A 17158-nucleotide genomic window follows, 5' to 3' on the forward strand; every position below is an offset into this window, starting at 1 on the left:
CTCCTGATATGCCTAAATTTATTCTTTTTTTTGGGTTAGATCTAACTGAGATATATATATGTATGTATATGTGTGTATGTGTATGTATGTATATATATATATATATATATATATATATATATATATATATATATATTAGAGAGAGAGCGAGAGAGATAGATGAATATACAGTGTATATATATATCTCTCTCAATTAAAGCAATAGTAAATTTATACTTTATTGCTTCCTATTTTCAAAGGTTCAAGCCAAAAGTTATCACCTCCTGTTGTCAGTTTTCCAACATTCCAATAGAGCTATTTCTACTCCGTACATTCATGCACTGGCGCCCGTCCTGATTGAGAATCTCAAAGCTGTTGAAAGGAAAAGACCAAACAACAGTTCTGAGCTGCTGGCAGTTCAGGAAGGGATTAAAGTTCTGGAAAGATTGGTTGCTTTGGGAGAAGAGAAAAACCGTGAGTATTTTGTAACAAGAGGGGTAGAAATTTTTAAGTTGGAAGAATCTAAGAATCTTTCTCCCTCCATTGTCTTAATTTAGAAACCGTGTATATCAAGATTTGATGGATCGCTAACTTTAGTGAAATAAGTCTTTGATAAACTGGCGTATGTCAGTAAGCAAGGGTAAAGAAAAGATTCTGCCTTATATTTTGTCAATTAGGGTCTGTTCACATCTCGTTTTGGCCCTAGGTTTAGCGTGTAAGTTCGGGAAGCGCCCTACGAACACGCTAAACGTGTCCATAGGACTCAATTAGCCCAACAAAGTCCAAAAGAGTGTACTGCTGGTATACGTCGGCATACTTTTTTTAAGAAAATTTTTTGAGTATGGTATAATGTAGTATACTATGCTATTCCGTCTTGAGGGATCCCGCCAAAAAAAGTTTACTGCAGGTTTTTTTTTTTTTCATGGGAGCCAGTGTGTGCCAATGTATGGCGTTTGTCACAGGTATTTGTTAAATGTATACCTTGGGAGCTTTACCAGGCCGGGATCCCCGTGAAGAGCATCAGGTAGCGCTCGGCCCAGGGAAGCCCCTGATGACACTGTCCATAGAGGGACAGTGATGTCAGGGACTTTCAACTACGTAGTCCCCGGCCAAAGCATCGTTACCACTCTGGCCGGGGAATCTGGGATTGGAGAAGCCCCTGACGTTACGGTCTATATATGGACAGTGATGTCAGGGGCTCCTCCAGTCTCTGAGTCCCTGACCAGAACTCTTCAGATGCTCTGGCCGAAAACTCTGTAGTTTAAAGCCCCTGACATCACTGGTCGTATATGTAGTGACGTCAGGTGCTCTTCCAGGAGCAGAATTCCCAACCATAGCGTTTTGCCAATGCTCTGGCAGTGGATTTCGGTTTTTTTTTAAGCTCCTAAAGCCACTGTCCATATATGAACAGTGATGTCAAGGGCTTTCCAAAGACCAGTGCGTTTGCGATTCTTTGGCTGGAGACTCAATATTTGGGAGCCCTGTTGAAGTAGCGCTGTGCCTGGGGAGTTCAGGCAACTTATCCCACTGTATGCCTATACAGTGGGATATGTTCGTTCCTTTCTGTCGGAGGTATACGTCGGGACTCCTCCCGCTATATACCTCCGATGTAAGGAAAAACGTCATGTGAACAGGCCCTAAGCTTTTAATGTGCCATGAGCAGTACTGTAGACTCATTCTTATACATATTCCACAATATTTTTGAAGGCTCTTATTGTCTTGCTTGATGAATTGCTTCCAATACTTGGTTTCAGCCCGTTTATGTTCCAGAACTCTAAGGCTGGGTTCACACGAGCATGTTCAGTCCGTAAAGGACGGAACGTATTTCGGCCGCATGTCCCGGACCGAACACACTGCAGGGAGCCGGGCTCCTAGCATCATCGTTATGTATGATGCTAGGAGTCTCTGCCTCGCTGCAGGACAACTGTCCCGTACTGTAATCATGTTTTCAGTACGGGACAGTAGTTCCACGGAGAGGCAGGGACTCCTAGCATCGTACATAACTATGATGCTAGGAGCCCGGCTCCCTGCAGTGTGTTCGGTCTGGGTCTCGCGGCCGAAATACGTTCCGTCCTTTACGGACCAAACATGCTCGTGTGAACCCAGCCTAAAAGTCACACTCTGACCTGCAATTTTTTTTCTTATTTTCTCTTCCAGGAGTTCAGCTGCTTGCTCTCCTTGTTCCTACTTTAATTTCTTACTTGCTTGATGTAAACACATTTAGCTCGGCATCACCCTCATCAAAGGATCTCCACGAGTTTGCACTGCAGGACTTGATGCGTATTGGGCCTCTTTATCCACATGCTTTTAAAACTGTAATGGGAGCTGCTCCAGAACTGAAGGGCCGGCTAGAAACTGCCATCCGAGCTAACCAAGCAAGCAAAGCCAAAGCTGCCTCCCGACAGCCTGCGCCTGCCATACAGAGTGCTCCTACCATCAAACTGAAGACCAGCTTTTTCTAGTCCAGCTCCCTTTATGAACATAGAGGTTGGCTTTCAGTTCTGGACATAGGATTTGGACTTGCTTAAACCCGCTAATACAACAGGAAGTCTTCCTGGCATTAAGAATATTAAAATAGTTTTCAGGATAAAAATGTTTCATTTTCCTGCCTTCACATGTCCACAGCTTGGGAAGTAGAACTGAGACATTCTTAATTATCCCTTTTACATATTTTATATTCCCATTTTCTTTGATGGTGAAATTCTAGCATTCGCAGTCTTCTCTTTTAGAGTGGGCAATTTTTATGCCACAGTAGGACAGTGACAAATTGTCTCAACATTTTTATGAAAAATCTACCATCTAATCATAGCTGTGAATCAGTACCCTGCTTGTTTATATTCGTGTAAGCTTTGCATAGAAGAGGGTGGCATCAATGACAAACTTCCCTAGGAAGGCATTCTGATGGTGCCTCATTGTTATGATTAAATATGTTTGGTTTTTGCTTATTCATAAACACCCACATACGAGATTTTAATATTTATGGTGATGTGGTGCAACTTTAGGAAATAGCTGAGCCAGCTTTCTCTAACTCCCATAGACTATAATACAGAGAGCTGTAAACGTTCACAGCCATCTCTCTATTCAATCTCTGCCTAGATGTGGCAGCCAGTGGCCCCTTCGCAAGACAGAGTGAAGTTCTGGGGCCCCTATTCTCCCTATAGGTGGTGGTTCCCCACCTATTTCTTGGGAAAACACCTTTAAAGAGACAATCCTGCCTCAATTATTTTGACAAGTCAGAAAATAAGGTTGTTGTGGGTTCACAGACTGAGACATGCACCCTCTCTCCAAACAAAGTGTCCGTGATGCCCTTTTTAAACTTGTCACTAGGTCATATAAGTTGAACTGGTTTACTGACCTTAATAGCCCTGTCTGCCGGATTCCAGTGCGGTTTTGTTTTTTTTATCCTGGAGCCCCCATTCCAGAGATACGGCCCACTGTTGTGCTGGCTCCCTCTATGCTAATTTGGCGTAGTTACCCAACAAGGCGTGCTGATTGGTCAGCATCAGAGGCAGAGAAGAAAGCTCCACCCCGTTGGTTAACTACAGCAAATTAGCATATAGGGAGCCAACACAATAGGGGGCCATATCTCTTAGAAGGGGGTTCAGGAGAAAAAAAATACGCTGGAATCAGAAACCACGCTATTCAGGTCAGTTAACCAGTTCTATTTATATGACCTAGTGACAGGTCCTCTTTGAGTCCTGATACCTTTTAGCTGGATTAGGCTCTGTTCACATCTGCGTCGGAGGCTCTGTTAGGGGATTACCGGACAAACACCCCTGACGGAACCCATTAAAGTCAATGAGTTCCATCAGTCGCCGTCGTGTACGTTGTGCAACTGAACCATTGCTTCTGGTATTCCATTATATTGCTCCTCTGACTGAGCAGAACTGAATAACCCGACGCAAGTGTGAACCCAGCCTAACTTGTGCAGTTCCAAACATGCACCTTAATAATTCACATTCAATGAGTAAGGATGGATTAACACTCAGTATTATGTTTAGCTTGTCTGGCTACAGTTATGTATCTTGTTAGGTGCAATAAGTTTTGTCACAATAAAACAGTGAATATGGAACTACGAGCAAATACATTAACTTTCACTACGTATCACAAATTTAGCACACGTTTACATTCAATCAATATGGCTATCTTCTAGTTTTCTTCCAGCATATGGGAAAATATTAAAATACCATGCTGGCTGGAGAGCACGCGTATGACTGCACGTATCTCGTTTTTAATTATTCTTAAAGTTGAATCTGCACATCTCATGTATAAAGTAAAAGATTAGCAGTTCTATATAATCTATCACTTTTTAGGTGACTTGGGACATAAGTGACAAAGGTTATTTCTAGTTTGAATGTTCATTCACTTTTATCTGTTTATCATTTCCAATTCGTGGTTATTTAAATCATATGTGAATAGCTGTTTTTACTGTGTGTCATGGATTTTTTGTTAGGAAATTTATTGATATATGTAAATATGCAAAATTAATTCATTTTAAACTTTCCAGTTGATTGTAGACCTAAAACGTGTGTAGAATTTCAGAGTTTACACGTCACATAGTTTGGACACATGATTTGGGAGATGTAGCACACAATAAATCTTCTATGTACTTTACGGTGATTGATTCATAGACAGGCAGGAAAATGTCTTCTCCTTTCCAATATTTATAGTTGTAATAAACATTTTAGAAATTAAATCTGAAAAAGCATCTTTTTAGTTACTGCGCAAGGTATGTTATTTTCTCATCTTTTACACAGGCTGTGTTTACACATCGTCAAAATTCTTTTCTCCCATAATCTGTCTAAAATCGTGGCAAGGCTGTGGCATATATCGTACTTTTGCAAAAATCTCAGCAAAAACAACCATAACTTGACCATGGCGTGTAAAACTAGCCATGAGGTGTATTCACACGCGGCAGATTCGTTGCAGAAATTTCTACAACGGTCTCATTCATCTGGATTGTATTTGCAAAAATCCATGTGCACACTGCAATCCCATTCAGATTTATGATATGGATTTTCGGTTGCAGAAATTTCTGCAAAAAATCTGGTGGATGTAAATCTATCCTTAGTGAGTAATTGTGATCAGAAGGGTTTTTTTTCTTGAAATTTCAGATTAATGGTATATTCACATGCGGCAGATTTGTTGCAGAAATTTCTGCAACTGAAAATCCGTTCCATTCGTCAGAATTGGACTGTTTGTTTCTGCAGCATGTTCATGGATGTCTGCAAGACCCATTCAAATGAATGGTACAGTCACAGCAATTTCTGCAACAAATCTGGCACATGTGAATAGACCCCAAAAGTACAGACCTCTCTCACTCCAAAGGTACACGGTTCATTCCCATATGGGGGTATAGGAGGGACCTATTCATTATAATTTGGAAAAATGTAAGGGCTTGTCCACACGAAGCGGAGTTGCTGCAGAACATTTCTGCAGCAATTCCGCAGAAACCAGCAGGATTTCTGCTGCGTTAAAGCCGCACCATTTCCTGCGTTTTTACTGCAGAAAATGGTGCGTATTTTGCTGAGTTTTTCTAAATGCTGCTAAATGGTGATATCTCCTGAAAAATGCAGCAATTCAGTCCAATTTCAGCAGCAGGAATTGACAGGGGTACGAAAAAATATGCACTGCAGGTCAATTTATGGTCGGAAGTTTGCGCAGTGTGTGGATGAGATTTAAATCTCACCAACTTTGCTGCTACTGTATTCTGCTGCGTATTGTCCGTCCGCAATTCTGCTTTGTGTGGACAAGCCCTAACTGTTCTGATCCTAGAAAAATGACTGCGCATGTAGATGCATAGCTGAGACAGACTCCGAAAACTGAACAACGATCTGGACACCTCATAACAAGTGCGGCCATCGTTACTATTCAGAAACCTACATGTGTGAGTCATGAACGGTGTGCATAGGCAAGTGCAGCCTATCCGCACCAGGCATTGATTATTTTGGGACTGGCACAGAACAACACTTTGCTGTTTTTTATAACTACCCGATTCAGCTCTGTATAAACTCTGAGGGTATGTTCACACGCTAAAGTAAAAGCGGCTGTAATATACGGAGCGGTTTTCAAGGGAAAACCGCCTCTGATTTTCAGCATCAAGCTGTTTTTGATGCGTTTTTTGCGGCCGATTTTGGAGCTGTTTTTTAATTGACACAATGAAAAACTTCTCCAAAAACGTCTCAAGAAGTGACATGCACTTTTTACGGGACTTTTTTTACGCGACGTTTTTTGAAACGCCCCGTCTGAACAAAACACAGTTTTTCCCATTGAAATCAATGGGCAGATGTTTAGAGGCGTTCAATTTCCATGTTTTTTTCAGGCGTTTTTCAAGGTGTTTACGCCCAGAAAAACGCCTGAAACCACTGCGTGTGAACATACCCTTAGGCCTCATAGGCACACAAGATTTCCTGTAGCTCTGTACTAGAGCCATAGGCACTCTGTGGGCCATTGGATTATCGAGATAGTATAACCCGAGAAGCTTTTTTCCGTAATACGGCATTTGATGGAGAATACAACAACTTATTTTTCTGACCGATTTTCACATTGTTTTGTGGGATCCTTTTTAAATTACTTCCATAAGTCTCCACATTTGCAATGCTTAGTAACCAGCTATTTATTGGGTTATTTATTAGAAGTATACTGTTTACACAAGGAGCAGGAAAAATGCTTTTTATATCTTAAAATTTACTTTTTAAGGGAAGAATAAAATATCTTGAGCACAATACTAAGATTATTACAGCCAAGCATGAACTGCAATTCAGTTAACTCATGTGTGGTGTTGATAGATCACTGTTTTACTGTAACTTTCTGTATTCAGCAAAAAATTGCAAATAAAACAAGCATGACCCATGCATTTGGTGTTTATTTTGTCAAATTTGCAAATGCGTTATTTTTAGGGTGTATTCGCACGGTGCCTTTTTGCCAAATTTTTTTGCCGCTCGGCCAAAAACCGCATTGAAAAATGCATGCGTTTTTACAGCAATTTTGCAAATCGCAGTAAACACGCATTGCATTTTTCGGTGCGGTTTTCGGCCGTGGGGTTAGAAACTTGGGAAAACCGCATCGTGTGAATACACCCTTAGGCCTGATTCACACTAGCATTAAATACGTCCGTGTGATCGCCGTGAAAACAACAGCCGTCACATGGACGCATGTTTTTCAATGGGGCCGTTCACACGGCAGTTGTTTCAACAGACCGTGTGAAGGACCTGTTGAAAAAGAGAACCTGACCTATTATCTTCCGTTTTCACAGATTCCTCTGTGGGCTCAAGTACATGGGGATCCGTGAAAATGGGACACGCACGAAGGGCACCTCGGCCATGAAAAACATCACGTTTTTTTACGTCCGAGTTTCCCCATGCTCGTGTGAATGTAGCCTGCAAATGCATTATTTGGGTTACTTTAGAGCGTGCTGTGTTTTGTTTTTTAATTGCGCCATGCTCTAGTCTTGGTGCTACATTTTTTTCCTATTGATTTCAATGAAAACATACAAATGATATAATGAACTCTTTTCTATAGTAAAAGTTAATACCTAGTCGCAGCAAAACGAACATGTTAAACATGCATTTTTCTGGTAAAGTGATGCAGCTGTGAATTGATGGCCTGCATCATGTGAATTCAATCTCTGGTCCAATACATTGAGTTATTTAAATGTGGGTTCACAACTGATGTAAACTGATCATGCTTTGATATAAATTTACACAGGAGTGTAACAAGTAACCCCTTAACGACTGCTGTATAGTCTTTTTACGACGGCCGCTTAGGATAGTTCTTCTGAAGCGCCGCCTTTTCACAGCGGGACTTCAGAAGATGTTTCCCACGAATCGGGCGCTCTGCTCCTGAAGCCCAGGCTGTTGCTAACGGCCTCGGGGCTTCAGGACAGCGATTGGAGACCAATAGCAGTGGTCTCCGGTCATGTAATCTTGCCTGTTTACCCCCTCGGATGCGGCGGTCAATAGCGAGTGCCGCATCTAAGTGGTTTTAGAAGGGTCTTCCTCTCTCACCCCATCGACAACCCGCGATGCGACTGCAGGGTGCCACGGCTTTTATGGCGGCCGGGGGCCTAACAAAGGCCCCCTGCCTTTAGTGAATGGTTATTAGGCCAAAGGCATGGCCTATCAGTTTTAGGCCGGATTCACACAAGCATGTTCAGTCCGGGATATATGGTCCGTATGTCGGCAGTATTTCCTGGACTGAGCACATTGCGGGGAGCTGGGCTCTTATTGTCATCGCTATCTATGACGCTAGGAGTCGCTGCCTCGCTGCGGGAAAACTGTCCCGTACTAAAAACGTTTTCAGTACGGGACAGTAGTTCCGTGGAGAGGCAGGGACTCCTAGCGTCATAGATAACGACGATGCTAGGAGCCCGGCTCCCTGCAGTGTGCTCAGTCCGGGAAATGCCGCCGACCCGCGGACCATATATCACGGACTGTACATGCTCGTGTGAATCCGGCCTTACACTGACAGGCAATTATACACTGCAATACAGAAGTGACGCACGTCTGCTACAAGTACTGCCCACCGCTTCCCACCAGAACAGCCTGACTGAGACGAGCCATTGACAATGCGGTCCTGGGCAGTGTAAGTATGTGATTCCTTCTCCTGCAGCAGTTTGTGCTGTTCGGGTATGTGCACACGACCTATTTTCAGACGTAATGGAGGCGTTTTACGCCTCGAATTACGCCTGAAAAGACGGCTCCAATACGTCTGCAAACATCTGCCCATTGCCTGGGGAAGGAATTAACTTCTGTCTGTGCCTGTGGACTGGGTGAAGCTCAGAGGGTGAGCTGCTGGTGAGGACATCTTTTTTGGCCTACTCATATGCTCTGAGGCAGTGTGGTGGGATAGTAATGGTTATTGTACTGTACAGAAGCAATGTTTCGGGTTTGGAAACCCTTCTTCAGGCAGCTTTTGCATAGTAGCAAGTGTAGACCAAGCAGTGGGTTTGGAGATAAGATTGATCCTGGCCCTTAGAAGCTGTGGTCACTAGTGACTGCGACGTCTGAGTCTATATTCACACGCCTTATTTTCTACCATTTTTTGGGCCGTAAACGCCCTGAAAAACGTCTGAAAAACGGAAGCTGAACGCCTCCAAAATCTGCCCATTGATTTCAATAGGAAAAACGGCGTTTCGTTCTGACAGGGCATTTTTTTTACGTTGCCGTTTGAAAAAAAAAAAAAAAACGTAAAAATAATTGAATGTCTCTTCTTGGGCCGTTTTTCTTTGGGTTAATAGAAAAAAACGGTCGCAAAAAACGTTTGTGGTTTAAAAACCGTCGGCAAATCTGAGGCTGTTTTCCCTTGCAAACAGCTCCGTATTTTACTGCTGTTTTTTGTTCAGTGTGTGAACATACTCCAAGTTCTTTCTAAGAGGTAGGGGATTCCTGTTTTAAGCCTATCAACACATCATGGGGTGATCCCCCAAGCCTGTGGGCCTATTAGGTTGCCCATCAGAATTTCACTGACAGGCAGAATACATTGCTGTATTGCAATATATTATAAAAGTGTTTAGAGGATTTAAAAAAAAGTTAATTTATAAGTTCTTTGTACCCCAAAATGGTGCCAGTAAAACCAACTCTTTACAAAAAAAACAACCAAGCACTCACACAGCTACATCAGCAGAAAAATAATAATAAAAAAAAGGTTATTGCTTTTGGAATGTGGTGACGCAAAAATATTTTCCCCCCATATTTGTTAATCACATAGTGTGGTAAAATAAAGTTAACATGGCATTTACAATGTACAGTGAACAGAATAAAAAAAAATAATTAATAAAACGTAATTAGCACACGACCATAATTTCCATCCGTAATTACGGATGAAATTGTGGACCCATTCATCTCTATAGGCCACGGACACTTTTCCATATATTTACGGATGTGTGTCCGGGCCGTAGAAATTATCCGCAAAACTTAGAACATCTCCTATTCTTGTCTGCAATTGCAGGACGGACTTGCCCGTAGAAGTCTATGGGCGCTTCCGCAATTGCTGACGGCTACGGATGTGTATCTGTAGCCGTCGGATCCGTATTTGCGGACAATAAAATCCCTTACGGTTGTGTGCATGAGGCCTAAGTTAGTAAAAGTTAAAAAGTACACAAAAATGGTGCCAATGTAAAATACAATTCATTCAGCAGAAATCCAGCCCTTACAGCTCCCTTGACAGAAAATTTTAAAAGTTATGTCTCGGAGAACGTGGATACACAAGGAAAGAAAGAAACCGATGCTTCCTGAAAGCCGAAAATATGCCACGTCCTCAAGGGGTTAAAGAACATTGACACTTAATAGGGTCGATTCGCTGTTTTCGGCAAACCCCATATGACGGCGATGTGTGAATAGACCCCTACAAAGTGAATAAAATCTTGTCAAATATATGCACAACTCTACGTAATGCCAAGCCACCAAAACCCCTTTTACTCATACACTTGGCTTATTATGGGGATAGTGTAGCTGGTATTTTTGAGGGTACAGTTGGTACTTTTAGTTACCATGGAAGAAACTTGAGAAGGTTTTTGCTGTTGCACTGTGCTTATTTCGGTATATTGGAGGGGTTGCTGGTGCAGCACCACTACCAATTCACATGTGTACGCTGTCTGCTTTCCAGCTGTAAAACCCTGATACAAAAATGCAGAATAACAACTGTAGGAGACTGGCAAAACGGATCTAGTCGTGTTGCAGCGCACATAACATTTCAGTTGGTCCGATGTGACCGTGGCCTTCTAGCATGCAAGGCACAAATCCCTAAATCTTCTTGTTTTGTCTTTTACATTAACAAGGTAATGGCAGCGGGACAGGCAGTCACATGCACAACGTAAATTACCACAGCCGGATATTCCACTGCCGTGCTCTGTGTAGTCAATGCAGATTCTGCAGCGCCAGTAGTAAATATGGCGGGAATGCAGCTTCCGGTCGGAAGGAGATCCCAAGCGAACACCTTGTGCAGCTTTAATTCATTTCCGAGTTTTTTCCTGTTGACGATAAAGACTGTTTGCTGTATTTAGTGACCTAATAATGAATAATATTGTGGAAGAAGAGGAGGAGGAAGATTATATGTCGGAAGCCTTCATCAGCTCCACGTAAGCAGTGTGCGGGGCTTCTGTTATTTGTCCTTCATTTTATGTACTGGGTCTCTGTTGTTTCTTCTTATGGCCACATAATAGCAAGTTTTGCACCTCATTACATTACGGTTAATAGGGAGACTACTAGTGCAGGTACAGCCGGTTTCTGGCATCGTTGCATTTGTCTAGGCTGTCCTGGATTCGAAGACTGGGGCTGAGCTGCGATACCAGACACATCCCTTGAAAAGTAGAGGTGCTTTTCCTGGAGTAAAAAATAGACAATTTTTCTAATCCTGGACACTTTGTTTTTAATAAAGGCCCTTTTTTTAATTTAGCCCTATTTAATAATTGATAAGTTCGGTTCATTTTCGTCATAGGTCCTTAAGGGGTTAAACATCAATTATTTTCATAAAAATGCTCCTATATGTCCAAATCCTACAAAAGCCAAGCATCACTGTTATACCAAGAAACACTTGGCCCACGTGGTAGAAATATGGATGCCATATTTATACTTTTAATTTCTTGGGCCAATGATAATGGGTGAATCTAATGAAATAATAGGACCAGTTATACTCTAATTTTCTCTTATGTTCTGATTAGGTTTGCACGATGCACCGAAATATCGATACTATTTTGACGCCGTGCACCCTGAAACTGTTTAATACCGTTAATTCATGTATTTCGATACTAAGCTGTGCAGACGCACCGTTTAGTATTGTAACACATGAATTTAGTCAGAGTGGAGCTGCGGCTGTGTAATAAGCCATTGCCCCGCTCCTGACAAGTGTGCGTGCGCAGTTAGCATGATGTAACGCGGCCCACTATGACATGTCAGAAGTTTGTCGAACATTTAGCTACACTTTAAAATAAAAGTCTCAATACATACAATATACACACATTCGGTATCGTCACGACCGTAATAACCTGCACAACAAATTTATAGCGTAATTTATGATGTGTACGCTGTAAATAAAATAAAATCTGCTTTCTTTCACTTATTAATGTGAGGCGCGAGATGTGATGAATTTTGAACCTCCATGCGCCTCACATTAATAGTAATTAACCCCATCATGTACCTCACACATTAACCCAATGTTGTCCATTATGACTGAGGAACATGATGGGGTTAATTACTATTAATGTGAGGCTTGTGGAGGTTCAAAATTTCATCACGCCACGTGCCTCACATCAGAAAATGGAAGAACTTTTTTTCTTTATTATTACTGTTTGCAAAGTATCATTTTGGCATCGAGAATCGCAATACTACACAAAGTATCGGTATCGAAGTCCATATTCTGGTATCGTGACAACCCTAGTTCTGATACTCGTCTGTAAGGAGAGGGGGCATTGAAGTGTTGTATCTCATCCTTGGCTGTAACTGATGTGTTCAGTGAAATCTATGTCTTTACTCATCTATATAAACATTACCCCCATCCTTATACTTCATTTTCAAATTAACCCTTTCGCAGTGGGGGTTTTCGACAATTGTCATATTTTTGACATTCCTAAATAGGACTAGATAAAAAAAAAGAGTGAGCAAGGAGTGTATAAATATATATTTCCATGCTTGTGACTAAAGACTGTTGCCCATAGGGTTCGGAATGGCAGACAATGGCTCCAACTTTCTGCCCATAATCACAGTAGGAAGAGCAGCTCTCGAGCACAAACTTCTGCACCTATAACAAGTTAATTTTTCATGATCTTGTGTGAATCATTATTTAAGCAGAGAAGCACTTTAAATGCTTTCTAGAGAACTGCTAAAACCAACATGTATTTTGTTTTTTGGTTTCTGTTTTTACTTTTGTTTTTCAGTTTGCATTAGTTAAATTCTATTAATTATTGTCAAAACGTAAAAAATAAAAATACAATTCTGTTCTATGTTGTTTCCAAAGTGTTTTAAAGTAGTTATGTATATCTTTATATAACTTTTTATGTACCAGACAGGATGTTAGACCAGGAATCCCTGTGCCAAGGAGAGTCAAAGAATCTTATCAGAAGGAAGAGAAGCAAAAGGAAAGTAATGTTAAGAACAGACAAAAGAGCTTGAAAGAGGTGGAGAAGGAAAGAAGAGATTCTGTACTAAATGAGGCTCTGAGCAATAAAAACAAGGGCTTTGCATTACTTCAGAAGATGGGGTATAAAAAAGGTCAAGCACTTGGCAAGAAAGGTACAGGTCTATTATTTTATTATCACATACATGATGAAATATCATAACCAATATTGCACACAGTAGCCAAGATTATGACCTTAATGTGCTCAAAAAGAACACCTTCATCCAATACCAGATTTTTATCCTTGACTTGATCAATTATCTGGTGTTCTTGTAAGTTAACCATCTGTATTTCCTCACTTATCAATGTGTTGTACTTGCTGCTAGAGTAAAGCTTGCCATATATATATAGAAGAAAAGTTGTCCGAAATGGACGATTTTGGACGACCATCGCTTGTAAAATGAACACAAATAATCTTTTGCGATAGTCGAAAATGTGATCAGCCAGGTTGGAAAATTTTGGAATGAAACTACTTGTGTATGACATGATCGGCCAATCATTTTCCATTGTATTCAAGCCCCAGGGACTGGGTCCAACACCTACATCGAGAACGGGGGTCACCCAACTCCCTTTTCGGCCAGTGAGGCGGCCACCAACTTCCAATTCAAGGCAGGGGCTAGTGTTGAGGGGACCAGGCATGCTTATGGCTCTCTCCATTCTGTTCTATGGTAATTACGGAAGCAGCCGACCAAACACTGCTCGGCTGTTTCCATAACTCTCGTAGAACAGAATGGATAGAACAGTGTCAGCAGCCGCCTTACGGGGCAAAACGGGGGTCAGGTGACATCGATATAAGTGCTTGTCCCAGAGACAGTTATCCCGTGGATATGCCATAAATGTCTAAGTTGTGAATACCCGTTTAAGGATCTGTTCACACTAGCATCATGGCTTTCATCTATAACAAAAGCCGTGATGCTGTAATAGATTTGTTTTTAGATGGATGCAAACGTGGAGATTTCTAACGTTAATCTGTTTTACCTCAGTCCTAACAGCAGCACAATAATGGGATATTTCTTCCCCTGTGTACAGTAATACAGAGGGAATATTTTATTAATAAAATTAAAACACTAATTAACTAGAGCACTTTGACCCCATAAAAGAAGATCTAGCCCCTCCCTCCTTGTGTTTATTATAAAGTAGTAAACGAACTAGGGCGGGAAGCGACACAGATTAGTGTTATAGATCTACACTTCCCCCTACGTCCCACCAGCAACACGATAATGGGGATTTAGCAAGAAGTAACCCAAAAAGGAGGGCCCTCTTGTCTGGCGGATCTCAAAATTGACCGCTCAAGAGCCTTCTCCTCGGAGAATCAAACATTCAACCTATAATGGTTGATAAATATATTGTCCATGCTGCACAGCGTTTCTGATCCAGCAAGATCAGACTTAATTCAGCCCAAGAGGTTAACACTGCTCTAGTAGGGTGGGCGCTAGAAAAAATAGGTAGATCAGAGTTCTAACAATGTAAGCCCGTCTAATGCCCTTTTTAACCCCTTAATGACCGGGCCTGTTTGGGCCTTAATGACCAAGCCAGATTTGTTAAATCTGGTATGTGTGACTTTATCAGAGAATAACTCAGCGAAAGTTTTGAATATCCAAGTAAGTCTGACATTGTTTTTTCGTCACATGTTGTACTTTATTTTAATGGTAAAAGTAGACTGATACGATTTACGGAAATTAATAAAAAAATAGAAAAAATGAAGAAATTTTGTAAAAATTATAATTTTTCCCTATTTTTAACGGCAATATGTCACATATGTACATACATACAGTACAATTTTTTTTATTAAATATATATTTCCATCTCTTTACTCTATTTTGGCAGCACTTTTGAAAAAAAAATTATTTTTTTGAGCAATTTAGAAGACTTACAAGTTTAGTAATAATTTTATACATTTTGAAGTACATTTGGTTTTCCTGCACCAAGCCAGGTTTTCAGAGGCTCATAGGTGTCAGAATGGTGGAAACCCCCACAAGTGACCCCATTTTGCAAACTACACCCCTTAAGGTATTTATTAAGGGGTGTTGTAAGTATTTTGACCCCACAGTTTTTTTGTAAGAATTCATGCAAAGCAGGGGTAAAAAAATATAATCTCACTTTTTTCATAAAAGTATAACTTTGAAGACCGATTTCTTTGTAAAGCGACCATGAGAATGAAGAAACACACCCAAAAATCTATCACCCTGTTTCTCCTGTTTTCAAAAATGCGCCCATTGTGACCCTAATGCATTGCCTGGACACACGGCAGGGCCCGAAAGGAAGGGAACACCCGGAGACTTTCAGGTCTCATATTTTGCTTGAAAATGTTTTAGGCCCCACTGTATATTTGGAGAGGTTTTGAACTACCAGAACGATAGAAACTCCCCATAAACGACCCCATTTAGAAAACTAGACCCCTTAAGGTATTTATCTAGGGGTGTACTGAGTATTTTGACCCCACAGTTTTTTGCTAAATTGAATGCATAGCAGGTGAAAAAAAATAAAAAATCACTTTTTCCATAAAAATATCACTTTGAAGACCGATTTCTGTGTAAAGCGACCATAAGAATGAAGAAACACACCCCAAAATCTATCACCCGGTTTCTCCTGTTTTCAAAAATACTCTCATTGTTGCCCCAATCTGCTTATTAGACGTGTGGCTGGGCCAAAAAGAGAGGGAGCACCCTTTGGCTTTCAGGGCACAATTGAATAAATTATAGGCCCCATATCATGCATTTAGAGGCATTGAGCTGCCTGAACAAAAAAAAAAAACACGCAGAAATGACCCCATTTTAAAAACGAAACCCCTAAAGGTATTCATCTAGTGGTATAGTGGGCATGCGGACCAAAAAATTTTTAAAGGAGGAAATAATGGGTATCATTTCAGACACTATGGGTATATAATGTTTTCTTCAAACTCTTATTACGTTTCCACATGAAATAGAGGAGATGTGGTAGAAGGTTATTTTGTTAGAAATACGCCACATTAATAAATTTGTGCGGCATACAGAAGAGAAGTGAAGTCGTGTATTCATAACGGATAAATGTAGCTATAGACGTATTTGCCTGTACTTATGACTATGTCTTGCTGAAGAAGCAGTTGGTGCCATTATGATGTCATTGTGGACAGAATTCTGTCCTAATATAAAATCAGTCAGAGAGGAAAAAATAAACTGTACTGGAGTGACGGGCAATATCTTCAAACAAATGGAGGAAAATGTATCCAACTATGTTGCAAACTCGAGTCTGTTCACTAGATAGAAGAACACCTGCAGGGCTGTCATGACAAGGATTTATTTTTCAGTGACTGGTTGTACAACATCTCTTTAGCTCCATCAATCCTTATGAGGGACGAATGTGCCAAGTGACGCGGTACACCATAACAGGCCCCTGCCCGGCAAGGTAGGAACCGCTATGTGCACAAAACAACCAATCACCTACAGAATATATAGAGGGGCAATGTCCAAAACCATCTATAGGAACAGTAAAGGATCACTAATCCCCAAAATGATGTCAGTATTTCCAGAAGAACCGTAACAAAGACCATGGTGTATTGATAAGGAACAGCTCGATTATTAGAGATCCTCCAAAAAAAAAATATCATGCCCGTATCACGGTACAGAATTAGGAATGTAACCGCTGTATGTGGCAGGACATGGTCATAAGAAAAAGGAAATACATCCCCAATTTATTCTTGTAACCATTTCTAAAATGCACGACTTCCACTAATTCAGGGGCGGAACGGGCAATGCCCACATTTATTTTTTATTTCAAGAACGCTTGTGGGGGTCCATGTTCTGAATAGACAGATGTGGGCTCCTGCACAATAAACTGTATTCATTTGTGAGTGGTCAAGTCCTGGATTTAATTGTCCAAGAATTGTATAAAAAAAATCATAAAGGGGAAATTTAGTTTTACAGTCTGAAATAAATAAACCTCCCCATGAGAATCCCTCCCTCCCTTGGAAAGCCCAGAAACGAAACAAAAAAATATGCATAAATGAAATTGACTCCCTAAAAAGAATCCCCCCCCCCCCACCACACCCTTTTTGGTGTTCCCTAAATTATAGATAAAATTAATAATTAGA

The 17158-nt window shown here is 41.0% G+C and overlaps 2 protein-coding genes across 2 annotated transcripts in view; both read left to right on the plus strand.

Annotated features, from left to right (window-relative positions):
* HEATR5B (HEAT repeat containing 5B) overlaps positions 1-4684 on the plus strand; it is an 80242-nt gene extending 75558 nt beyond the window's left edge. Inside the window, exons 35-36 of the mRNA XM_075862810.1 lie at positions 240-453; positions 2137-4684. Of these exons, the coding sequence (XP_075718925.1) occupies positions 240-453; positions 2137-2441 (519 nt within the window). The 3' untranslated portion in view covers positions 2442-4684. The remainder of the gene's footprint in view (positions 1-239; positions 454-2136) is intronic.
* A 6176-nt stretch (positions 4685-10860) lies between these two features.
* The window catches only part of GPATCH11 (G-patch domain containing 11), a 51030-nt gene continuing 44732 nt past the window's right edge, over positions 10861-17158 (plus strand). The window contains exons 1-2 of the mRNA XM_075862813.1: positions 10861-11056; positions 12979-13205. Coding sequence (XP_075718928.1) covers positions 10992-11056; positions 12979-13205 — 292 coding nt within the window. The 5' untranslated portion in view covers positions 10861-10991. The remainder of the gene's footprint in view (positions 11057-12978; positions 13206-17158) is intronic.

This window comes from Rhinoderma darwinii, chromosome 4 (assembly GCF_050947455.1).
Source record: "Rhinoderma darwinii isolate aRhiDar2 chromosome 4, aRhiDar2.hap1, whole genome shotgun sequence".
NCBI lineage: Eukaryota > Metazoa > Chordata > Amphibia > Anura > Rhinodermatidae > Rhinoderma > Rhinoderma darwinii.